The sequence below is a fragment of the Pipistrellus hanaki genome (genome assembly GCF_964339955.1).
Source record: "Pipistrellus hanaki genome assembly, chromosome: 1".
In the NCBI taxonomy this organism is placed as follows: domain Eukaryota; kingdom Metazoa; phylum Chordata; class Mammalia; order Chiroptera; family Vespertilionidae; genus Pipistrellus; species Pipistrellus hanaki.
Genome location: NC_140503.1, coordinates 119,224,511 through 119,251,705, shown reverse-complemented (window position 1 = coordinate 119,251,705; position 27,195 = coordinate 119,224,511). Strand labels below are relative to the sequence as shown.

The window sequence follows — 27,195 nt, the reverse complement described above, 5'->3', positions numbered from 1 at the left end:
CCCGCCTCGCGCGCGCGCTCCCGCGGCCGGGGGCGGGGCGCGGGGTGCCGGCCGGGGGCGCCCGCTCCTCCCCCCGCGAGCGGCCGGGCTGGCGGCGCCGAGCCCCCTGCGCGCGGCACATGGGGCGCTGGACCGAGGCGGCGGCGGCGGGCGGCGGCGCTTCGGCTGCGAGCTCGGCAGGGCCCCCGTGCACTCCCCTTCCCCTCCCGGCCTCCTCCCCCGGCGGCGCGGCCACCATGGCGTTCAGCGAGGAGGACGGCTCCAACGGCGGCGCCTCGGAGGCCAGCGAGGAGAGGGAGGCCCCCGGCCGGAGGAGGCGGCTGGGCTGGGCGGCCACCGCCTGGCTCACCTTCTACAACATCGCAATGACCGCGGGGTACGTGCGCCCCGAGGCTCCCGGCTCCCCCGCACCGGCCCTCCCCGCGCCGCCGCGCCCGCTACTCCGCGCCCGGGGCGGCCACCGGCTGGTCGGGGGGCCCCCGCTCCGGAGCGCGCGGTGGGGCGGGCGGGGGTGTGTGCGGGGCGGGGCGCGGGGGTCCCGGCGCGGGGGTCCCGGCGCGGGGGGCGCGGGGGCGGCCGCGGGGACCCGCTGGCGGCCGTGGGGGAGGGGCGCGGACGCCGGCGGCGGGCTGAATGGAGCGGGGCGGGGATCGCCGTGCGCCCCGGGCATTGCCTAATACGGTGCCCGGCGGGGCGGCGGCGGCGCGGGCCGGAGGTTAAGTATAGACCACAGACCGGGGCCCGAATGCGGGGCCGCCGCAGCCGCCCTTGGGTGCAGGCGCCCCGGGGCGCTGACCTGTCCCTCCGGTGGCCCAGACCGGCTTTCCCCTCCGCCGGCCCCTAGCGTGCTCTTCCTCGTGTTGCAGGTCACTGGGTAGAGTTTTCTTAACTGTTAATGTCACCACGATTTTTTTTTTTTTTTTGAAGCTATAGTGCTCTCTAGTCCAGAGCTTACTTGGTTTAAAACAACAAAAAAAAACAAACCCCTGCCTTAGTGGAGCGTGTCACCGGTGCCCAGGGGCATCTGGATGGCCCCGTGCTCCGTTATTGATCCCCTGTACTCTGTTTCTGCCTTTGAGCTTGCTAAGGTTACACAGTGTCCGTGGCTCTCCAGAGACCTGTCAAAGTGACTTCTGTGTAGACTGCTTTTCAGAAGCCGTGAAGAGCATGCTCCTCTCTTTCTCAGTTGCGTTGCCTTTAAAAAGAATTTGTTTTCCATATGGCCTAAATCTAACCTGTGTAAATGCGGGGGCGGGGGGGTGGGGGGGACGACGACGTTTAAAGCTTTTATAGAAAGTTTATAGAAAAATGTGATTGTCAGAGATTTAATAAATGACTTGACACAGTCCTGAGTACCTATTACGTGCCTAGTGTACTAGTATCATCCTGAACACTAAATACAGCCCATAAGGAATATAATGCTTATTGAGGATTTACTATGTGCGAGGCACTGTGTTGGTACCATCTCATTTTTAATCCTCTACAATCCTGTGAGGAGTATACAATATTACATGTAATAGATTAGGAGACCGGGACCAAAGAAATTAAGTAGCTTGCTCACAATCACACAACCAGCAGTTTTCAGACTTGGACTTCAGCCAAGTCTGACTCTGGAGCCATGTTTCTTCTTCACCTTTCCGCTTTACTAAATTTTATGATCTTGAAAGTGGAAAACTGATATATTCAAAGCAACTGGAGAGCACTTCGTGCTGCTGACTTTAAATGTGGAGCCTAAAAGATTTTTTTCCTGTGTGATAGTCTCATCCAGTTAATAAACATTTGTGGAACACCTGCCATATATTAACGGGTCTGCTGCCCCTTCTCTTTCCAGTCCAGCCTTTCTTTAGAAGGCCAGGTTACCTTCTAAGAAACAAAAGTCAATGCATAACTCCAATGTAATGTCTTATGTGACTTGCCATTACCCTTGCCATAATTGAAGGGATTTAGGCTGTGTGCCATTCAAGGCCCTTTGCACTATGCTTCTGAATTTCCCTTTTCAGTTTTGTTGCATTTGAAATTCCCTCTAATGCACAATGCCCTCAAAGCACCATGCATTTTAATTTTCATGGCTCTCTCCATCTTTGCTCAGGCTGTTTTATCTTTGTCTGATATCCTCCATATATCTCCCATGACTTCTAACCAAGTCACTCTCGTTGAAGTTTTCCAGGTCTCTTACTTGACCTGGAGCAGAATTAAATGCTCTCTCCTTTGTGTTCTCACACTTCATTCCCCTCCTTTCTACCTGCCCCTGCAAAGTACTGCTTGTCTGAAACTTGTCTGTCTCCCTGCCTATAGTGAGAAGGTCTCTTGTTATTTTCATCTCTGTTTAAAGGTAAGGATAATTGAAATGGAATAATCTACACAACTAATTCTTTGGGGTTTTTCTAGAGATATTGAGAATTGAAGAAGGAGTAGGATTTGCATATGTAGAGGGTAGATATTTCAAGTGAGATAAATTCTGTAAATAGGCATGGAATGTAAGAAAGCTTGGTATATTATCTTGATGTAAGTGGAAGGTTGGGGAATAATGACAGATAGATAAGTTTGGAGAAATTATTTTGGAAGTGGGACACCAAGGTTTACATTTAATGGGGTGGATAGGAGAGCTAGGCTAGTTGAGGGTCTTTTTGTTTGTTCATTGAACTTGCTTATTTTGTTTTTCTCTTAGCAGAATTTTGGAGTGTTTAGTTTTTTGTAATAGTTTTGAAAACAATCCTATATAATAAAAGGCCGGAGTCATGACCAAAATGACCAGAGACCAGATGGTTCCTCTGTTTCTGCCTTTGAGTTTGTTAAGGATACACAGTGCCTGTGGTTATTCAGAGACCTGTCAAAGTGACTTCTGTGTAGACTTCTTTTCAAAAGCTGTTAAGAGCATGCTTAACCCCCAAGCAAGCGGGTAGGAGCAATCAGGCAAGTAGGCAGAATAGTTAGGGGCAGTCAGATAGGCAGATGGCCCTTCACAGGGCTGGCCCCACACCCCAGCAAAGAAAGAGGGTGGTCCAGGCCAGCCAAGCCATTGCACCCCAGCTTGTCACCTGCAGAGGGAGGCCACTGGTGGTAGGGGAGAGGTGGGGGCAGCACTGCATAGATCACATGTGTCAAACACACGGCCTGCGGGCCAAATCCAGCCCGCCAGGCCTTGCAATGTGGCCCCCACTGCGCTGTCATCACTGCACTCCGCTGTCAGTTTATGACATTGTCAGTTTATGACTGTTCAGTAAACCATTCGGCCCGCGATTTAGGCTGGATTTTAGATTTTGGCCCCTTCTCTGATTGAGTTCGACACCCCTAGCATAGATGGCAAGCTGTTGCAGGTGAGGGTGGGGCCCAAGGAAGGAAAGCCCCGATAGGCACCGGGCCTCTAGTAAAATTATAATTAAGAAACAAAAATTTGGGAGAAACCAAGATGGCGGCAAAGGTAAACACCTAAACTGTTACCTCACAAAACAATTTCAAAATTACAACTAAAAGACAAAACGTCTATCACCCAGAACCACAGGAAAGCTGGCTGAGTGGAAGTTCTACAACTAGAAGAAAAGAGAAAAGAGCCTTGATATGTGCACAAGTACTGAAAAGCTGAGGTTTGGAGGCACTTGAGTTGGGCTGGTGGCAGGCAACTGGGCACACTGCTTTTTTTCAACCTGAAGGGAGACAAGCTCTCTATTACTCTGAACTCCAGTTTATGGGGAGATGCGAGGGACTCAAATTTCTACGGGGAGAAGCTGGACTGTCTGCCATCGGGTCAGAAAGTGAAGGTGGCTTTCTTGCAGAGGTGCGCCCAGCAATCATTGTTTACTGCGGTGCAGGATGCGGGGAATTGGAAACGCGGAAAGGCAGAGAAGGCTGACTGGCAGCCATCGCTGTTTGCCACTCCCTAGTCTAGTGACGCCCTGAGACTCTGCCCCGCACAATCTACAAACACACCCAAGCTCCACACAGCAGCTTTTGCATATAAATGGCCTGCCCAGTTGTAGCTTAACCAAACAAACTGTAGCTCTGGTCAGACAGCTCCAAAACATCCAAATCCCAAACAAAGAGGAGAAAACTGTAGTTCTTGCTGTAGCTCCTGCTGGGTGGCCTCAGACAGTAGCTGACCTGCACCCCATTGGAGATCCAGAAGCTAGTGTATCTAGTGGTCTGTGTGAGATGACACCAGATTTCAACTACTCTCATAAGTGACACATTCAAGAGGCAGACTCAGTGAGCACCAAAGCCCCACTGTAACAAGTCCTGTCCCAAAAGCATGCCTCCAGTACACCAATTCTTCCATTATAGATTCAGCGGGTCCTCACAGCCAATTGGCCTGGAGGTCAATTCCTCCCAACAATAATTAAGACTTAACTACAACAAGGCTGTACACACAGTCCACAAAGGGGTGCACCAAGAGTGTCTACCTCAGGTAACTGGGGAGGCTGACCCATTGAACCATATAGGACACCTAGCACACAAGGACACCCTAACAAATCAGGAAGCAGTGAAAATGAGGAGACAAGGAAACAGATCACAAAAGAAAGAAATGGAGGAGAATAAATGACTGGATACAGAGTTCAAAACCACGGATATAAAGTTTTTCAAGAATTTCCTAGAAAAGGCCGATAAATTTAACGAGACCCTCGAGGATGTGAAAAAGGACCAACTAGAATTTAAACATTACACTGACTGAAATAAAAAATATTATACAGAGACCCAACAGCAGACTAGAGGAAAGCAAGAATCAAGTCAAAGATTTGAAATACAAAGAAGCAAAGAACAATTAACCGAAAAAGAAAAAAGAAAAAAGAATCCAAAAAGTTGAAGATAGTATAAGAAGACTCTGGGACAACTTTAAGCATACCAACATCAGAATTATGGGGATGCCCGAAGAAGAGAGAGAGCAAGACACTGAAAACCTATTTGAAGAAATAATGACTGAAAACTTCCCCCACCTGGTGAAAGAAATAGACTCACAAGTCCAGAAGCGCACAGGACCCCAAACAAAAGGAATCCAAAAAGGACCACACCAAGACACATCATAATTAAAATGCCAAGAGCAAAAGACAAAGAGAGAATCTTACAAGCAGCAAGAGAAAAGCAGTTAGTTACCTATAAGGGAGCACCCATATGATTATCAGCTGATTTCTCAACAGAAACTATGCAGGCCAGACAAGAGTGGCAAGAAATATTCAAAGTGATGAATAGCAAGAACCTACAACCAAGATTACCAGCAAAGCTATCATTCAGAATTGAAGGGCAGATAAAGAGCTTCACAGACAAGAAAAAGCTAAAAGGAGTTCATCAGCACCAAATCAGAATTATATGAAATGTTGAAAGGTATTCTTTAAGAAGAGAAGAAGAAAAAAAAAGTAAAGATAAAAATTATGAACAACAAATACATATCTATCAACAAATGAATCTAAAAATCAAGTGAATTAAAAATATGAGGAACAGAATAAACTGGTGAATATAATAGAATCAGGGGCATAGAATGGGAGTGTATTGATAATTCTCAGGGGGAAAGGAGTGTGGGGGGTAAGGGAAGAGACTGGACAAAAATTGTACACCTATGGATGAGGACAGTGGGGGGGAAGATAAGGGCAGAGGGTGGTGTGGGAACCGGGTTGAGGGGAGTTGTGGGGGGAAGAAACAATTGTAATAATCTGAACAATAAAGATTTATTAAATGAGAAAAGAAACAAAAATTTTACACAAATATATAAAAGAACTTGCCTAATTCTATAAGCTTAGCACGACCTTTCATTTATCCTTATTTTTCATATGAGTAACCTCCTTCAGGTTTTTTTCAAACCTCTATTCTTGGGGAGGTCTTCCCTGGCTATCTTCATTCAAATAGTAACCCCACTCAAACATTCTTCTTGCCCCTGCCTGCTTTTCTCCACCTGACTTATCCTATATAATAAAGATGTAGCGTGCAAAAGAAAGGAGTTCACCACCATCAGATCATGGATCAGCAGGAGGGTGGGGCGGAGAGCTGCAGGAGGGGGCAGGGCAGCACGCTATGAGGACAGGTTGGGGGAGGGGAGGGAAGCTACCGGAAGGTGGGGCAGTGGGCGGAGAGCTGTTGGAGGGCAGCATGAGCTACTGACGCATGGATTCATGCACAGGGCTACTAGTTGCCGTATAACTACAATGTATTTTACTAATTTATTGCTTATTATCAGTCATCCCCTATTAGAGTGTAAACTCCTTGACACATTCAATAAATATTTATTGTGAATGAATATATATTATAGAGTATTATAGTTATAGTATCTGTTCTCGCTATTCTGTCAAATATTTCTATATAATTTTCTTAAATACACTTGTTCCTGATTACATAGGAGTGTATAGAGTTATGTACAATCATGCTCTAATGACATGTTGCTTTTATTTGTTTCCATTGAATTAGTTGCTTAAGACGAGTTTTCAGAAGTAGAATTATACATTTAAAGGATCTAAGGACTTTTATGGTACTTGGCTAGGAAAGTGAGCATTTCTTCATTTCACTTTTCAAAAAATACTTTTAAAAAATTTTAAGAAGTATTTGTTGCATGTTCACTATGTAAAACAGTCGTGCTAAGCGAAATAAGCCAGTCAGAGAAAGACAAGTAGCACATGATGTCACTCATATGTGGAATCTAAAGAACAAAATAAACTGATGGGCAAAATAGATCCAGAGATATAGAAGCATGGAACAGACTGTCTAATCTCAGAGGGAAGGTGGGAGTGGGTGTGCAGGTGGAAAGAGATTAACCGAAGAATTTATATGCCATATATGCATAACCCAAGGACACAGACCATAGTGTGGGAAAGGCCTGGACCAAGGATGGAGGGAGGGGGGCAGATGTGAGCTAGAAGGGGTCATTGAGGGGAGGGGGGGTGTAAAAAGGGGACATCTGTAATACTTTCAACAATAAAGACAAATTAAATATATATACGCTTCTATCACTACACACAATGAGCATGTATGACTAACAAATACTTTTGAAGCTGTTAAGTGCATTGTACTAGGTTAAGTAAGTGACGTAGGATAAATATTTTAGGCCCTGTCCTTGAAGAAGTGTCACTTGAGGCATTTATGTATGGCAATAAAAGACAGATGCAATACATCTCTACAGAGGTGTCAGGTCAGACAGGTGGGGGAATCAGAGAACCGAAGCTTTGTGGGGGAGACCTGCATTTCAACTGAGCTTTGAAGGCTGAGTAGGATTTATTAGGCATGGATGGGGAGACAGCATGTGTTAGGGCAGTGGTCAACAAACTTATTAATCAATAGAGCCAGATATAAAAAAAAAAATTTATTTTGAGAGCCAAATTTTTTAAACTTAAACTTCTTACGCCACTTCAAAATAGATTCACCGAGGCCGTGGTATTTTGTGGAAGAGCCACACACAAGGGGCCAAAGAGCTGCATGTGGCTCTCGAGCCACCGTTTGCAGACCACGGAGTTACCATGGCTGGCCATGCTGAGGAGGCAGCAACAGAAGGGCTGAAGTATAGGGAGGGAAATGGAGATAGAGGGGTAGCTTGGGCCACTGCAAAGGCTTTTTAAATGCCTTGCTAACATGTTTGGATTTAATCTAAGCAGTACAGAAAGGTGCTGATTCAAGGTTGTTTCACTCCTTGTTAACTGGGTAATCTCAGATAAATCACTTAACCTCTGTGACCCTAAGTTTTCTCATCTGTAAAATTGGAGCAGCACAGCTTTGCTAAATTATTACAAAGGAATAAACATCATGGATATGAAGTGTTCAGCAAAATTCTTGACACAGTGGACGTTTAAAAATGATCATTCCTATTTCTAATGGTTAATTCAAAAATGCACTTCTTGCAGAAAGAGCAACTATTTAAGATATTTTCACAGTAAACATAATATGAGTTATTAGACCACCAAACCCGCAGTTCAGGCTACAGTTGTTCATATTGAAAATAACTCAGTAATTCTTAAATAATAGTGCAAGAATAAACTGATGTACTCACAACTGTAAACCCACTTTTGCCTCACCCTGTATAAATTTTGCAAAGTGATAAATAATAGACATATCTTTATTCCTGAGGACAGAACCATTGCATGGATTTACCACAACTTGTTTATCCATTCATCTGTTGATAGACATTTGGGTTCTTTCTTGTTTGGGCCTGTGACAAAGCTGTGGACATTCATGTACAGATTTTTATATGGTCACCTGCTTCCAGTTTTCTTGGGTAAATGTCTACAAATGGAATGGCTGGGTGATGTGGTAGTCACATTCTTGACTGCTGAAGAAACTGCCAAAATGTGTTCCAAAGTGGTGGTACCGTTTTCCGTTTTCATGGTCAGTGAATGACAGTCCCAGTTGCTGCAGATCTTCACCAGCACTAGGTGTGGTCAGTCATAGTTTTAGACATTGTAATTGGTATGCTGTGTTATCTCATTGTGGTTTTAATTTCCACTTCCCTAGGGACTAATGACACCGCACATGTGGTTACCAGTTGTTTACCTTTTTTGATATAGTGTCCAAATCATTTGCTCATATTTTATGGGGTTGTTTCATTTTCTGTTAAGTTTGAGAATACTTTAGTATGGATACAAGTCCTTTACCAAATTATGTGACTTGTAAATATTTTGTTCAAGATGTGGCTTAGCTTTTCATTCTCTTCATTGTGTCTTTCAAACAGCAGAAGGTCTTAAAGGTTGAAACATGGATTGATTGCTAAGTGAAAGTTTCAGTTTAATTTAGGAAAGGAAATTTAAAGGTGTCAGTGAATAATATATGAAAGTACGGATGGTATGAATGTCAAAGACCATGGCTGATATAAGACTTCTAGCAGTTACTTTAAAAAAAAAAAACATTTTATTGATTTTTTACAGTGAGGAAGAGAGAGGGATAGAGAGTTAGAAATATCAATGAGAGAGAATCATCGATCAGCTGCCTCTTGCACACCCCCTACTGGCGTGAGTCAAATTCTGGGGTCTGTTCTTCCCATTGATCCTATTGATCTACCATTGATCTGCCCTCAACCAAGGTACATGCCCTTGACCAGAATCGAACCTGGGACCTTTCAGACCGCAGGCTGACGCTCTATCCACTGAGCCAAACCGGTTTTGGCTCTAGCAGTTACTTTAAAGGAGATACAGTATAAAGAAGAAATTACAAATTTAGAATATCATTTTTCAATAACTGCTAAAATAATGTATCTGGAGAATCATTATCAATGTTGGCTAATATCACAGACAAGAGAGACAGTCAGAAATTATGTATCCCCTGAACAAAAACTTTGCACCTATGGATGAGGACAATGGGGGGTGGGGAAAGGGCAGAGGGTGGGGTGGGAACCTGGTGGAAGGGAGCAATGGAGGGAAAAAAAAAAGAGGAACATTTGTAATAATCTGAACAACAAAAATTTATTTAAAAAAAAATTATGTACTCCCTAGAGAAGTAGACAACACAGCCTGTGAATTAGCTTGGAATGTAAATCTGTATGATCAAACTATCAATTTATCAGAATTATAGGAGATAGAAGAATATAATAAATGAAATGTGGGTATTTGATTAGCACAACCCAGACTGAGGATAACTCTACAGGACAAACCACTCCATGTCTTCAACAGAAAAATTGTAAGAGGAAAAGTGAATGGAGGGAGAGGGAATGAGGGGAAACCTATACATTAAAAGAGGCTTAAAAGACATAGAAACTAGTCCTAGCCAGATGGCTCAGTTGATTGGAGCATGTCCTATACACTAAAAAGTTTTGGGTTCGACTTCTGGTTAGGGAACATACCTAGGTTGCAGGTTCGATCCCCAGTTGGGGCACATATGGGAGACAACCAATCAAAGTTTCTCTCTCCCTTAAAAAATCAATGAAAACATATCCTCTGGTGAAGATTAAAAAAGATTCATAGCAACTAATTACAATGTATGATTTTCATTTCAATCATGAATAAAAATTTATGAGACAATCAAGTAAATTTGTATCCTGACTATTTTGTGATTTAAGAAGTTATTGTTTATTTTAAAAAAATGGGACAGTGGGATAGTGGTAGCCTTGGCTGGTTGGCTCAGTTGGTTTGGGTGTCTCAGTTGGTTGGAGCATCCAGTAAACCAGAAGGTTTCAGGTTTGATCCACAGTTGGGATGCATCAATGTTTCTCTCCCCCCCCCCCCCCAATAAAAACATACCCTTGAGTGAAGATTAAAAAATGGGATATGTTGATTAAAACCAATGCTCTTAGAAATGCATAATAAACATTTATGAATTATAGGATGTATGATTTGAGGGAAGAGTAATAGTGGGGAGAGAAATGAATAGAGGTTTGGATGAAACAAGATTGTATATAGACAGTGGTTTGAAGGTGGGCAAAGGGCACATTATACCATTCTCTATGTTTTTGTATATGTTTGAAATTGTTTGTAATAAAAATTTAAAAAGCAGTGTTTAATTTTTTTAAGAAAAAATGGAGATATAGATAATCAAGTTCTTCAAGGAGCAGGTGATCTCCAAGAAATCTCAGGAGAGAAAGAAGCTAGAGAAGACAGCTAGAGGAAAGCTCCTCTCTCTATAGGGTTTTTCAGGGTCATTATAGCCATTCTGGCATGAGAATAAGGCCCTGTGTTTAGCAAGTGATGGCATATATCTCCTGTTACAGCACTGTTCTGTGGTCTCCACTTACTAATTTGGTTCCTTGAGGTAAGAGCTATCCTGTTTACCTCTAATTCCCCAGCATCTAGCACTCTGTCTAGCTCAGCAATAAATATTGAACCTAAAGATGAATGAATACACAGATGAATTAAACAAGTAAGCAAGGCACCTTCTAAAAATGGAATATATGTTTATATTTTTCCACAAGAGTATCTTATCAAAGACTGAATATATCTATTTGTGTTTGGGTAATCAGTAGCTCTGGCATATTAAAAAACAAACAACTTTTCAGAAAAGAATTTCTAAATGCAGAAGTTCTCATTGTTTTTGGAATACTTTTGGTTTTATTACACTTACTAAACTGATGGATGTAGGAAGTCCAAAATTAGGTAAAGGTAGGGCACTTAGGAGAAGTTGGATGGTTGGACTTAAGGAGAGAGCACTAATTAGTTCAGATTAGTTCCTAGCATATTTACTGAAAAACAGATGAGAGGTTAGCATAGATGGTTCGGTGGCCCTTTCTAACCCCCCAGTGTTAATTTCCTTTATTTTAAACAGGTGTGTTATCATACTATACTAGTTGGTACAATACTGCCACCTATAGAGCAACAGTAAAACTTGTTATAGTATTATAATGAATGGATTTTTATATCATGCTATTTAAAAATATAGTAAAACCTGGATATAATGGATTAATTCAGGCGAGCGGGTATCTGTTAAAGCTGAAAGTACATTATATAATAAATTAGGTTTTATGAATATATATGTTAAGAAATTGACAGATTAGTTTTTACTTATGTAGACACATTTGTGTAATTAAAAGTAAGTACGAAAAGTTTAATTTCACAGAAAAGTTTTCTGTATGTGTCACAGTAATTTACATTTAGGCCGAACAGGTCTAGAAATGTGTGCATTCATCAGTCACTGTGAGTAAACACATACACACTCTTGGGGGGTGGCGTAGTGCCCATGGGAACATAGGCTGACATGTGTTAAAACTGCTGTGGAAAGTCACACTACAGGAAAACCGAACCAGTTACCGTGTGCAATTCGATGTAATCACATGATAATCATTCGGTGAACATTATCTTCCTGGTGTTCAATTATGAGTTGTTTGTATATTGTGGAAATTAATTCCTTATCAGATGTGTCATGGGCAAGTATGTCTTCCAGACTTTGGGTTCCCTTTTCATTTTGATGGTTTCTTTTGCCATTCAGAAGCTTTTTAGCTTGATGTATTTCCATTTGTTAATTTTTTCCCTTTGTTTCTCTTACCCTCTGAGTATGAGTGAAAATTCTGCTATGTGAGATGTCTAAGATTTTGCTGCCTATGTTTTCTTCTAGGATTTTTATGGTTTCATTACTTTCATTTGAGTTCTTTATCCATTTTGAGTTTATTTTTGTGTATGGTGTAAGTTGGTGGTCTAGTTTCATTTTTTTGCATGTATGTGTCCAATTTTCCCAACTCCATTTATTGCAGAGACTGTCTTGCTTCCTTTGTCAAATATTAATTGAACATATTGGCGTGAGTCAAATTCTGGGGTCTGTTCTTCCCATTGATCTACCATATATGCCTGTTCTCGCATAAGTACCAGTTTTTTTTTTTTAATTAATTTTTTTTTTATTACAGTGGCTTTGTAGCATAGTTTGATGTCTGATATTGTGATCCCTCCATTTTGTTCTTCCTCAAGATTGCTGAGGCTATTTGGGGTCTTTTGTGATTCCATATACCTTTTGGAATATTTGTTCTAGATTTGTGAAATATGCCGTTGGTATTTAAATGGTGATTGAGTTGAATGCATAGATTGTTTTTTGGTTTAATGATGTTAAGTCTTCCAATTCATGAACAAGGTATATGTTTCCACTTATTTGTATCTTCCTCTATTTCCTTTTTCAGTGTCTTATAGTTTTCTGAGTACAGGTCTTTTACCTTCTGGGTTAAGTTTGTTCCCAGGTATCTTATTATTTTGTTGTGGTGGTAAATGGGATTTTTTAAAGTTTCTCTTTCTGATAGTTCATTACTGGTGTATAAAAATGCCATTGATTTCTGGATATTAGTTTTGTATCCTAATACTTTGCCATATTCATTTATTAAATCTAGTAGGGTGTGTTTTTTTTTTGTTGTTGTTTTTTTTTTTTTTTTTTTTTTTTTTGTGTGTGTGTGTGTGTGTGTGTAGTCTTGAAGATTTTCTATGTATACTAGTCATCTGCAAATAATGACCGTTTTACTCTTGCTTTTCTGATTTGGATGCCTTTTATTTTTCCTTCTTGTCTGATTGTTGGGGCTAGGACTTCCAGTACTACTTCCAGTACTATGTGGAATAAGAGTGGTGAAAGCAGATATCCCGGTTTTGTTCCGGATCTTAAAGGAAACACTTTAAATTTTTGCCTATTGAGTATGATGTTGGCTGTGGGTTTGTCATATATGGATTTTTTATGTTGAGGTATGACCCCTCTATTCCCACTTTGCTGAGAGTTTTTATCATAAATGGGTGCTGACTTTGTTGAAGGCTTTTTCTGCATCTACTGATATGGTCATGTGATTTTCATCCTTCATTTGGTTTATGTGATGTATCACATTCATTGATTTGTGAATATTGTACCAGCCTTGCATCTCCAGAATAAATTCCTCTTGGTCATGGTTTTTTTAATGTATTGCTGGATCCGATTTGTTAATATTTGTTTGAGGATTTTAGCATCTGTGTTCATCAGGAATATTGGCCTGTTATTTTCTTTCTTTGTAGTATCTTTATCTAATTTTGGAATTAGGATAATGCTGGCCTTGTCAAAAGAGCTTAAATTCCCTCTTGAATTTTTTGGAATAGTTTGAGAGGATAGGTGTTAGTTCTCCAACTTGCCAGTGAAGTCATGTAATCCAAGACTTTTGTTTGCTGGGAGTGTTTTGATTACTGCTTCAATTTCATTCGTTGCCATTGGCCTATTTTGGTTTTCAGATTCTTCCTGATTGAGTTTTGGAAGATTGTCTGTTTCTAGGAATTTGTCCACTTCATCCAAGTTGTCCAGTTTGTTGGCATATGACTGTTCATAGCATTTTCTTTAAATCTCTTGTATTTCTGTGATGTCAGTTGTTACTTCTGATTTTATTTACTTGAATCTTTTCTATTTGTTTTTCAATAAACCTGGCTAAAGGTTCATTAATCTTGTTTATCCTTTCAAAGAACAAGCTCTTGGTTTTGCTGGGACCGGTTTGACTCAGTGGATAGAGCGTCGGCCTGCGACTGAAAGGTCCCGGGTTCGATTCCGCTCAAGGGCATGTACCTTGGTTGCGGGCACATCCCCAGTAGGGGGTGTGCAAGAGGCAACTGATCGATGATTCTCTCTCATCGATGTTTCTAACTCTCTATCCCTCTCTCTTCCACTCTGTGAAAAATCAATAAAATATATTTAAAAAACAAAACAAAACAAAACACAAAGAACAAGCTCTTGGTTTTATTGATCTTTTGTATTATTATTATTATTATTTTTTAGTCTGTATGTCATTTATCTCCACTCTGATCCTTATAATTTCTTTTCTTCTATGTACTCTGTGATTTTCTTGTTATTATCTTTCTGATTCTTTTTGTTTTAGGGTTAGATAGTTCATTTGAACTTTTTCTTGTTTCTTGAGGTAGGCTTGTAATGCTATAAACTTCCTTCTCAGGACTGCTTTTGCTGTGTCCCATATATTAGAGGTTGTTGTGTGACATAACAATTGTTTTTATTTAATGAAAATTGTAAAAATATTGATTCTTATTAATGATTTTACTTAAAATTGCATATAGTTATGTATTATGTATTTGTAATAAAGTACATATTTGCACAGCTTTTTACCTTAAGAAGTCACTATTTGATTACTAAATGCTTAATAATAAGTTCATTTTTGGTAATAAACCTGATTTTTTTTTCAGTCTGTCAGTTTATCTGGTGGAACCAAAGATACAGTGGACATTGTTTGACATTTGTATATAGTTGGTTTTAAATATGTTCTATTCATCCCCTTGAAGATGATATTTGCTATTTCTTCTTCAGATTTTAAAAACATAGTAACAAATTGAGAGCATAAGACATACATGTTATTATTATTTAAATTATGGTATTCTTTATAGGAAGATTAGCTGTATTCATTTTGACAAAACTTTATAAAATACTTTCATTTTCTCTAGGTGGTTGGTTCTAGCTATTACCATGGTGCGTTTTTATATGGAAAAAGGAACACACAAAGGTTTATATAAAAGTATTCAGAAGACACTTAAATTTTTCCAGACATTTGCCTTGCTTGAGGTAAGTTTTTAGTGATTCTGTTTTTTGTCATTGTAATAATTATTTGAAAATACATTTGTTGAGCAAAAGCAATTTTATTGATTACATACCACCTACAGATTCATTTAAAACCAATGTCAACAGGGATTTATTTTATGTTGTATGGTACTGACTTGTGATTTTTTTTTATTTGCTTACAGATAGTCCACTGTTTAATTGGTGAGCTTTTTATTTAACTTTTATGTTTGGTATAAATTACCGTGAAGACAATGGTTGACTTCTTTTTCTCTTTAAGGAATTGTACCTACTTCTGTGCTTGTGGCTGGGGTCCAAGTCAGTTCCAGAATCTTTATGGTGTGGCTCATTACTCATAGCATAAAACCAGTAAGTGACACGAACGTGTTCTCTACTTGAGCCTGCAAGACAGCTCTCTTATTAATAGGCATCTAAAATATTAGTACTGGTATATTTCAGGAAGCAGAATCATTGGGCAAAATAAAGTTTGGGTTTCGATTTAAGTGTGTTTGTCCATTGACTCAACGAATTAGTAGAATAACTTTGAAGCACAAACAAAACCAAATATTAGCATTTTATATTCATAATTACTCTCACCTCTGGTGTGTTCCAGTTTTTAAAATGAATAATATTACTGTTCTGTCAAATGGTTAACAGAAAATTTTCTACTGAAGTTATGTATATTGTCTTTGCTTATGTAATTTGAACTTGTCCATGTAAACCATTTATTTGACCTCATTTAGCAATGAGTGTTGTAGCAACACACATAAAAAGTAAATGTAGTTCTGGAGATACAAATAAATGTCAAGGATAAAAAGATAGAAGGGCTAAGGAACTTATGGAAAACAAGCACATTATTTATTAAGGCATGACAGGAGAGAGACCCAAATCTAGTTAATGGCTTAAACCCATTTAGACAAACAAACACATGCTTACTATGTCAAGACATTGGGCCTTTTAAACCCATGACAAACATTTCTCAGAGGGGCCCTTCTGACCTTCTTGTCAGCCTCTGGAGTCTCCTGTCTACTTGAGGACAGATCTCTGGCCTCCTTTCCATTCCTCAGATGCCTTTCTCTACTTGGGATGATACTTAACCTCCCTTCCATTGCCTGCAAGACTCACTGCCCCCCCCCACCCCCTGTCTGCATGGGGACAGATTGTTGACCTTCTGCCCTCTTATTACTCTACACTCTAGCCCTCTTGACCAGTATCTTTCACTCAACTTACTCTGTCCATCTGGTCCCTAACCAATGACTGCCATACGGAGAGCATTGAGTGCATGCCACATGGAGATCCAGACTTTTAATTCAGATGGCTGTGTAGTTTAAAAGAAGGTGTCAGACATTAACAGAATAAAAGAGAGACTGTTCTGGACAGGGAGTGAATATGACAGCTGTGCCAGGACCGCAAAGAGTCTGAAGCCTGAGAAAGAAGAAAGAAAAGACAGGGTGGCCAACATTAACCGGAGAAAAGAATTTGAAAACAAGCTTACGGTGGCTAGTACCCAAAAGAAAAAAGATCCACTGCTTGCTCTTCTTTTATCCTCCAGAGGATCTCTGCCTTATTAGTACTATTAGTACTATTTAATTTTATCTCTGCTTTATTACTACTATTTAATTTTATCTAACTCTTTAATTCAACCAACATTTATTGAGTGCATTCTATACACCTAGCACGGTGTTAATTTCTGGATTTACAATGAATGAGGCAGTCCAGCCAACATGCTGGGGACCTGGCTATTAGTAATGCAAATATAGTACTTGCCTCACAGAGCCTGTGATTGGGATAGACACTAGACAAGCCGTTACACAAGTAATTGTTTCATTATATTAACATTAGTACTTTGAACCAAGAGACCAGCCTGCATGGCAATATACTTCGGAACTTAGCCTGACCTAGGAAGTGAAGGAAGGCTCCCTGAAGAAAGAATGTATGAGTTGAGTATTGATAGGTAGACAAGAGCCAGGTAGACAAATTTTAGTACAAAATTGGCAAATGTTATAATACAGATATGAACAAAATACTGTGAGAACAAGGAAAGTGAGCAAATGACTGCTCAGGGTGAAAGGACTTTTTTGGGGAAAGTTTTCTAGAGGGTGCGATACTTTAGCTGGATCTTAAAATATGAGGTGAGAAGGGGTTTTCTATGGGATTAGTGTTCTAGTTAGAGGGAGTAACGTGTTAAGGCATAAGTGTTCAGAGCATGTTCCGGAAAGAATACAAAGTTTATTGTCACCAGAGAGACGTGTTGGGGATTTGGGTGGGGCTGGGTCAAGTGTTTGCAGATGAAGTTGGAGAGATTTCTGAGCTCAGATTATAAAGAACCTTGAACTTCATGCTCAGGTGGTAGGATTGTATCATTTCCTCTCAAATAGTGGGAATCCAATGAGACCTAAACCACAGGACTGGCTGCCTGCTCTCAGTTTTGTTTTTGTTTGCTTCCTTCTTTGTTTTGCTTTTAAGAGAAAACTTTCACCCATGAAGAGCATAAAGCAGTGGAGAGATTTTTTTAGGAGGCTGTCACGATAGTCTGGCTGAGAGATGACGAGGCCTTGGATTCAATTGGTAGTAGCAGGGCCAAAGATGAGTGGGCAGATTCAAGAGTTCGTGCGACAATGGAATGGGTCTGATTTGGTGACTCAGAGAAAGTCAGAGGGTTAGATTGTTCCATGCTGTTTTGAGGGGGCGATGTTGCCCTGGGATAGCTGAGTTACTGGCTGGAGTGAATTGTGAGAGAATCCAGGGCAAACGTGACCGTTCCTGTGCTGAGGATACACTGTTGTGTGTTTACAATGAATTATGTAATGGTGACTGCATTCGTTTTCTGTATTACATCTAACCCTACCGTTCCATTATAATAAAAGACACGCAGTAGATAAGATAAAATATCTTCATGGAGAAAAAAGCTCGAGCTTAAACGACACTGTGGATTTCTCTGTCATTCTGCAGATCCAGAATGAGGAGAGTGTGGTGCTTTTTCTGGTCGCGTGGACTGTGACAGAGATTACTCGCTATTCCTTCTACACATTCAGTCTTCTCAACCACTTGCCATACTTCATTAAATGGGCCAGGTGGCGATGCCTTGTAATTTAGTTTCTCACAGTCCTGTGCATGCGTGTTTTGTTGCTGAGCTAACTCCAGAGAATTAAAATTTTTGTTTCAGCCCTGTAAAGCCAGGGTGCTGTTGTTTTGCATACTTAGCAAAACATTATAAGTTGCATTCTAAAGGCTTAACTTAATGATCAGAGAGAAATAATATATATATTTTAGGAAATCAGTATAAGATAAATTATATTAGTACCCTTATGCTCTAAATTGGTCATTCATTTTTCTTTAAAAGCAAAATATACATTTTGGAAATTATATTAGATAAACAGTGTGCCAAAAACATGGCATTTTGTCTGATTGGTTTAAATTATCATTGATTTAAATGACAAAAATGTATAAGATACAGTTTTTAGTATTTTATACATACTAAACGTCAATTTTTTTTGTATGTATAAAATACTAAGACATTTAAAGAATCATGCTTATTTGAAATTGTATTATTTGGACTGGATACAAAATTTATATTTCAAAGGTCCTATATATCCTAAAACTAATTTTTAAAGCAAAATATTTTTTTTCTTTTTAAAGGTTGAATTCTTTGAGCAGCTGATATTTTACAAAATTATTATAAAAACAAGATTGTCCTTTGGAGGACAAACCGCAAAGCATAGATTTGTTCATTGCATTTTCTGTTGTACTTATAGTGGCAATAACATCAATAACAACTTAATGTGCTCTGTGCCAACTGCATAGTCGAAATGCAGGCATGAGCACAACAAAATCTCTGTCCACTCAAGATGGAGGAGGCAGAAACGAAACCACTAACACTCTGTGCAGTGCCAGGGAGTAAGGAGTTCAAGGAGGCACAGGGTAAGGGATGTGCATCTCGTATACATCTGTCCCACTAGGTAGGAGAAAAGGGTTTCACAGTATTTCCACTTCTTTACATTTGTCTCTTAAACTATAGAAATAATACGTTTTTTTTTGTAAAAAGCTCAACTAGCACAGAAGTTTGTAGCATAAACACAGAAAGTTTCTCTCTGTGCTCTTACCTGACCCACTCCCTACCCCTCAGAAGGAAAAAGTGTGGTGTTTACCCGTCCAGATTTTTTTCATATAATATTATCAAAAATGTGAACACAGTGTGAGTTTTTAAAAACATAAATAGGATGACATTATACTTGTTTTTTGTTTATATGTTGGAGATCTCTCTCTCTCTCTTTTTTAATCACTATAGGTATATTTAGATTTAGCTCTTTAACTCTTTAATATCCCATTGTATGACTGACCCAGTTTTGTATTACTAGAATTTAGATAATTTTCAAATATTATAAATATGGCATCTCAAATATCCATATTTCTGTTGTTTTTTAAAACTCTGATATTTATACTCACACATTCCTAACTTGTTTGTGATTATCATATATTAAAAGCCTATCACTCTTTAGTGATTACTCCTTTTTTATAACTCATTATGAATGTTCACATATAATAAATAAGAATATATAAACCAAAAAGAAGGGAAAAAAACCCTTTTAAATTTCTTACAATTTCCCTGCACAAGGATAATCACTGTTGTGTTACATAATTTTTTAGACTTTTGAAATATTTTCTAGTTCTTTTTTCAACATTTGTGGCTTACCATTTTGTATGTAATAAAATTATTTAAAATTATAATTTGAGCTTAAATTAATTGTATGTCTTAAGAAAGTTGCACTATTATCCTTTGTATGTATTTGGTGTGTTTTATTCCATTTGTTGTATCTGAAAACTTTCTCACTTTTGGTGATTGGGCCCATGATAATGGTGGTTTGAAAGCCGTACTCTAATCCTAGAATGCTTGTGAGTGCCATTTAGCATGACCTCATTCTTTCCGACCTCTAACATCTTCAAAAATAAAAATTCATTTTATAGTCTTTTTAAATTTGCTGTATTTATAACATTTGTGGAAGATAGTGGTCTTGAATGTTTTGCATGTCTGCCTTTTGGCATGCATTTGCATGTTTTGAATTTCTGGAAAAGTTCACAACTGTGCCATAGGATGTTATTTGCCTTAATGTTAATTGTCTTAATGTTAAACAAGGCACTATAAAACCTCTCAAATTTGAAATGCATATGTTAGCATAATACATCATGTCAGTTTATTATAATCATGAATTATATTTTGTGTCAAAAATTATAAAGGTCCCAACTGTCTATGTATATATTTGCCAACACCCTTAGGGAACCTAAAATCATATTTGTACTTAAGTTCAAATATTAAAGCTATTGTCCTCAAATAAAGCTTTACTTTAGAAATGCCTTTTTATTTATTACTAGTTAGCCTACTGTGACAGTTTGAATATAACTTGATCCTATTTGTGCTAAAAGTGTTCTTAGAAAAGTCCACCAAACAGATCATTGTATATTGTTATGTTTTCATATTGATTTCCAGTTTAACTTAAAAAATACATTTCCTTCAAAAAATTTTAGGTGAAAATTAGGAATCTTTAAGGAACATTATGTCTTTTTCTGAATGGTAGGTAAATTATACTGCCATCAGAACTTAGAGAGTGATGATGTAATCTTTTAAAAATACAAATAAAGTCAAATAATTTATTCCCATTTTATTAAAAATAATCACTCTTAAATGCTTTAAATGAGTTTATTATCTATTAAAGAACAATGCTACCCAAAAAAAAAAGCTGAGAATAACATAAAGTTTATAAAAAATGACTTAAATAAGTTTGAATGTTTTACTTGTAAAAGGAATATAATATGTTCAGTTATATGATTTTAAATTGAGATAGGAAAATTATATTGGAAAATATTGATTTAAATGATATACAAATAGCTACTGGAAAAGAAACCAGGTTAGATATACTGAAGGAAAGGAGGGGGTAAACTGGGACAGGAAAAGGATTTTTTTTCTTTCTTTTTTAATATATATTTTTATTGATTTCAGAGTGGAAGGGAGAGGGTGAGGGAGATAGAAATATCAGTGATGAGAGAGAATCATTGAGTGGCTGCTTCCTGCACGCCTCACATTAGGGATCCAGCCTGCAACCCAATCGCCATGCTGGCTGGGCCATTTTTCTGTCTTTACTAGTTAATCTCTTTTGGCAAATAATTCTGTCCCTATCCACCATCTTTTATCCTTATATAACTGACATCTTATATAATAAAAGCCTAATATGCTAAGTGTCCGGTCGGCCGGTCAGCCATTCAATCAAAGCTTAATATGCTAATGATATGCTGTGGCCGCTCATCTGCTCGCTATGACGTGCACTGACCACCTGGGGGAACTCCAGTAGGTTAGCTTGCTGCTGGGCTCTGGTTGATTGGGTCTGAGCAAGATGCTAAACGTGCCCTGAAGCCCTCCTGCAGTCCCTCCCCGGCTGGCCAACCTCCTGCATCCCTCCTTAGCACCAATTGTGCATGGTGGGGTCCCTTGACCTGGCCTGCACCCTCTCACAACCCAGGATTCCTCGGGAGATGTCGGAGAGCCAGTTTCAGCCCTATCCCGCAGACCAGGCCGAGGGACCCCACTGGTGCACGAATTCATGCACCAGGCCTCTATTATAGGAATAAGATTGTCTCTAGGCTTCTGTCATACTGACAAATTTTACTTTTCTTTACAAATATTTCTTAATGCCAACAAAATGATTAAGTAAAATATGGATTATTTTTCCAGCAAAATTTTGACCTTAATTTTCAGCTACATAATGACTGACTTGGAGAAAAACTATTTTCTTTAAAGCCTGGGGTCCTTGAGGTGGCCGCTCCTGGACCAGTGGGAACTTGGAGACTGTTGCCCAAACTGTAGGGTAAATGATGCCTGGCCGGCTCTGTGTCAGGGAACTTGCCCCAGTCCACGTGAACAAACTGATTTTTGGATTTTGAGTTGAACTTTCTTAGTTCTGTTTTGAGCAAGCTAAGCTATTTTTTTAAAAAGATTTTTTTTTTTTAATTGGTTTCAGAGAGGAAAGGAGAGGAAGAGAGAGAGAAAAACATCAATAATGAGAGAGAATCACTGATTGGCTGCCTCCTGCACACCCCCTCATGGGGATCGGCCTGCAACCCAGGCATGTGCCCTGACCGGAAATCTAACTGTGAACTCCTGGTTCATAGGTTGATGCTCAACTACTGAGCCACGCTGGCCAGGCTACCTAAACTATTTATTAACTAGAGGTCTGGTGCATGAGGTTCGTGCACTGGGGTAGGGGTGGGGGGCGTTCCTCAGCACAGCCTGTGCCCTCTCCTAGTTGGGGAGCCCTTGTCCAACTGATGACTTAGGCCAGCTCTCACTGCCCCAGTCCCCCTGGGGGAGCACACTTGCCACCGGGGGAAAGCTCCTGCATTAAGCATCTGCCCCTTGGAGGTTAGTGCACATCATAGCAACCAGTTGTTCTGCCACTTGGTTGATTTGCATATTAGCCTTTTATTATATACAATGGGATGTGGGAATTCAGGGAACAGCTTGTTTTACTTGTTGTAAAAGTAGTTTTAGACAATTACTGGTTACTGATGCTTTAGCTATTATTAATCAACTTTCTGAAATATTAATTCTCTTTTAATTAGTAACCACAAAGTGTTTTCCAAATTCCTTTAAATAGGTAATTTCAAGGTTTAGATGTAAAATTAGGATCATAACTGGTCTTTTAAAGCACAGCATTTGAACAATAAAGGTGTAGCTGCAGGGGAAAAAAATCAGTTATGATTCCAGGTGTCAAAGAAGTTACCTTTAAAATACCTTACAAGCTTGCATATGCTTTACAAATCAGTACTTACATACTTTAACCATTTGTATGCCATAAGCATCTATAGATGCAAGCAGCAGACCTTTTTAAATTAAATTCAAAATATTGTGGCAGTTAACTGGTCAAAATAGTTTAAAACTGCATATACATGTAAAAAATGTATACTACTTTAAAGTAAGTTGACTTTTTTATGATCTTGCCATTTGAAATGGAGACTGCTATGAGAAAAAGGATGATAATTAAATTAATAAGCAAATGATTAAAGTAGGAAAAAATTAACCTTTTTATGTGAAGTTATTGTAAATATGTATAGGAAGGAGAATTTTTAAGTTTAAACATAGCAGTAGCAAAAGAACCATGATACAAAATTCAATACTTATTCTAGAAAAATAACTTTGAGGTTTTTCTTTTTCCAGATATAATTTTTTTATCATCTTATATCCTGTTGGAGTTGCCGGTGAACTTCTCACAATATACGCTGCCTTACCACATGTGAAGAAAAGTGGAATGTATTCAATAAGACTTCCTAATAAATACAATATCTCTTTTGACTACTATTATTTTCTTCTTATAACCATGGCCTCATATATACCATGTAAGTATGTGTTTATTAGTACTTTGATTTAACATATGCTATGAAAGTTTTTGGAGAGATATCATAATTGCTAGCTTAAGAAGCAAGGAGAAGTAACAGCTTACAAATGCATCAAAACTTCTATTCATGGAAATGCTCTAAAACTGGATTGTAGTGATGGTTGCACAGCTGTATAAATTTACTAAACTAAAACTGTACACTTCAAATGGGTGAATTTTATCATATGAAAATTACACCTCAATAAATGTGTATATAAAAAAATACCTCTTCAATCCCACATATATTCATTTATTTGAAACTAGAGGCCTGGTGCACGCAATTCATGCACTGGCCAGCGGGGAGAGGAAGTGACCCTCAGCCTGGCCTGTGCCCTCTCATAGTCCAGGACCCCTCGGGGGAATGTCTGCCTAAGCTGGAAGGTGGACATCTCTCTCGCAGTCCGGGATCCCTTGCTCCTTATTGCCCATCTGCTCGCTGCTCCTTAGCACTGCCTCAGAGGTGGGAGAGGCTTCTGCCATCCCTGTTGCACTCGCCAGCCAGCCAGCCAGCCAGCCATGAGCCCGGCTTCTGGCTGAGCAGCGCATCCACTGTGGGAGCTCACTGACCACCAGAGGGCAGCTCCTGCACTGAGCATCTGCCCCCTGGTGATCAGTGCGCATCAGAGTGACTGGTCATTTTGGTAGTTCCACTGTAAGTGTCACTTAGGCGTTTATTATATAGATAATTGAAGAGTTAGTGAGTTAGAAAAGGCTTTTTCCAAGTTATGAGAAGAAAGGTAAGTAAATTAATATACAAATGATTACCTTCTCAAAATTACTTAAAAATAAACTAAGTAGGATTTTTTTTTTTTTTTAAAGAAAAGATAAAGCATGGGCCAGTGAATTATTTGTAAGCATTTAGAGTTATGTATTTAATAGAAACATTTTATCCTAGAAAATGCCAGGTCATTTTTATCTATTCACTGAGCATATACTTGGAGAAATCATCTAGGAGTACTTTTTAGTCTTATACCATTATGTGTTGCTTTATGCTCTGGAAAATAATGAAGCTAACTTTTCTTAAAATATTTTTAGTAACTCAGCCTCCTCTCATTTCTCATCACCTTTCAATAGTTGCAATGAATTAGGCTTTAATTGCTTCATTTAAGCACTAATAATGATAAATGTTTAGGTCAAATTTTGATAGTTACTAGCAGGAAATAATGTAAAGCAAGGTGGTTAGTTACCCTTCTGAATAAAATTAGAGATTGGTGTCAGTGAAGGGAAAGGGAAATAAGAAAAGTTTATAAAATCTAAAGTCTACATTGACTCAGTATAAAATACGTCATCTAAAGGGGATGAACATAAAAACTGGCCAGCACATGGAGGCCTCCAATTTTTAAAAATATATTTTTATTGATTTCAGAGAGGAAGGAAGAGAGAGAGAGGGATAGCAACATCAACAGTAAGAGAATCATTGATCACGTACCTCCTACAGGCTCCCTACTGGGTGGGAATCGAGCCTGCAACCCAGACATGTGCCTTGACTGGGAATTGAACCACAACCTCCTGGTTTATAGGTTAACCCTCAACCACTGAGTCACCCCAGCCCAAACAATTTGTAAGCTTTTCAAAATCAAAATTGGCTTTGGTCAGGTAGTGTTTTTATTACCCTCACTGGTACCATTTCCTCCTGACTCTTGTTAGGTTTTTACCAGCGTTAGCTCAGGAGAGCTAAGGAGTGGTACACCTATGACAGTTATTTGTATCTCCTGCTTTTCCCAACACTCAGTGAATGGCAGCACACCGTGAGCAGAGCCAGACCTTGCTTCAGTGTCATATCATAGTTGCAGTTTCAGGGGTTGGGTTCTCATTCCTTTTGACCACTGAGACATCTGCAAGAAAACCCAGGGCTCAATAGATCACGGTGGAAGCCAGCAAACTAATAACTTTTGACCATGTGTTTGCAGGTGTCCTGGGAAGCGTAGACCCTCTCCTATCCAGTAGCAGCTTCTCAGTTTATTATGCTGACATTTACCTGAGAGGCCCACTTGCTGGAAGATCAGTCAGCCGGGGGGATGTTCTCCACTTTATTATTATTAGTGATGATAAATAATGGTGCTTTACTTACTAAATTCTTTTGCTAATTAAAAGTATTAAAAGTACTTTTTGAGTACTTATTTTAATATTCAAAAGAAATATTGTTAGTTCTCATTTATCATGAGGACATTATAGAATAGAGCTGTTAAGTGGATGGATTAAAAGTCACCCAACTAGTAAAAAAAGGTCAGGATTGGAACTCAAGCCTACACTTCAACTAAACTCAGAGTGTTAGAGAAGCATTTGCAATCACTGGTCAGTTAGCTTTCAGTATATATGACCTGAATATATTTAGATCCCTAGGTATAGAATGATGGTTACGTATATTAAGATGAATAGTACCTACATTTTAAATAGTACCTGCATTTTTGCTCCATTTGAGCCACAGTCTTAAAAGAGTTATCTGAAGTTGCTGAAGCTAGATTTTCAAAGCTTGTTTTGTCATTAAAGTCATTGGTTTGATTATTCTGTGCCCATTTTCAGGGACGTTTTTACATTTGTATTATTGATAGTTAATGTTAATTTGTTCATCCATTAATGCTTACAGTGTTAATTTAAATCATTGACTCAGAATAATTCTCCAAATTTGGTAGGGCAGATGACAGTTTGTCTGATGTAATACATGCACATGTATGTGCTTGTATAAAATGACTACTCCCATACCCAGCCAAGAGGGGCCTCTGCTCTGGGCCCTGCTCTGGCTGACCACTGATCACCTCTCCACCCACCGCCTTCTAGATCACAATCTGGAAACCTGGGGCCATGGAATACACAGGGCAGAGTGTACATCTAGGCACGCATAGGCCTCCTCCTCAGTCTGTTCTCCTGAGGGTTCACCATGTTGGCAGTGTACACAGCCCTGAAATCCAGAGGTAGCTAGGGGCAGCTGTTTGCGAGGGGTATGGATGGAGGTATGAACTGTGTGGGCTTGCATATCCACACATATACTCACAATACCCCTTGTGGAACAGGACAGCCAATGGAATGGAGAGCAGGGGCCAGGCAGGCAGCTCTCCTGCACTGGAATATTCTGGCACAATATTTCAAATTGTTACTAAATTCAAACATGGCCTTCCAGGTCATTATGAAAGTGTATTTGTCAAGGTAGTATTAAAGTTTGCTATGAGACCTCACAGCTTATGTATTAGAGTATTTAGGCCGATGGTCGTTGGCCTCCATTTGTACTCTTCCCTGAGCTCCGTAAATACTAGGGGTGGCAGTGGCCTCTGATGTGCTTGCTTTCAAACTTTGACACCTTTAAGAGATTTCAAGTTTAAATAATTTCCAACAATAGCTTATCTTGCTTTGTTTTCTTTTTTTCCATGAAGTGTTTCCACAGCTCTATTTTTACATGTTACGTCAAAGAAGAAAGGTGCTTCATGGAGAGGTGATTGTAGAAAAGGATGATTAAATGACCTCTACAAACAAGGTGCTTTTTCCAGAATAACCAGGATTACTTGAGTCCAAGTTTTAATTACAAGAATAAACAACTTCATGAAATACTACAGATTGTATTATTTCTTCAAATATAACTTGAGACATGTGGTGTTTGCCAATATTTGTCTTCACATTGTGCCAGGTACATTTTCTACAAGAACTATGCAAGTATTTATCCTCTCCTATCATTGTATTACTTGCAAAAAACCCTTTTGTTAGTTTTTTTTTTTTTTTTTTTGTGTGTGTGTGTGTGTGTGTGTGTGTTTTAGTTTCACTAAATTGTTTTGCAACAAAGCTTTAAAAACCAATATTTAGCAATTAGTTTAGTGATTTAACATTATAGTCCTGCCAGTAATAATTTATGTGATATTTATAAATGAAAGTAAATACCGAGTTATAATAGCTCATTAATAATGTATTGGTG

The 27,195-nt window shown here is 39.2% G+C and overlaps 1 protein-coding gene across 1 annotated transcript; it reads left to right on the top strand.

Moving 5' to 3' along the window:
* HACD1 (3-hydroxyacyl-CoA dehydratase 1) lies at positions 1–26,841 on the top strand. The gene is made up of 7 exons (XM_084871421.1): positions 1–376; positions 14,760–14,877; positions 15,057–15,075; positions 15,152–15,240; positions 17,824–17,945; positions 23,078–23,256; positions 26,663–26,841. The coding sequence occupies exons 1-7, from the start codon at positions 120–122 to the stop codon at positions 26,743–26,745; spliced, it is 867 nt and encodes a 288-aa protein (XP_084727547.1). The 5' UTR covers positions 1–119; the 3' UTR covers positions 26,746–26,841.
* The last annotated feature ends 354 nt before the right edge of the window (positions 26,842–27,195 follow it).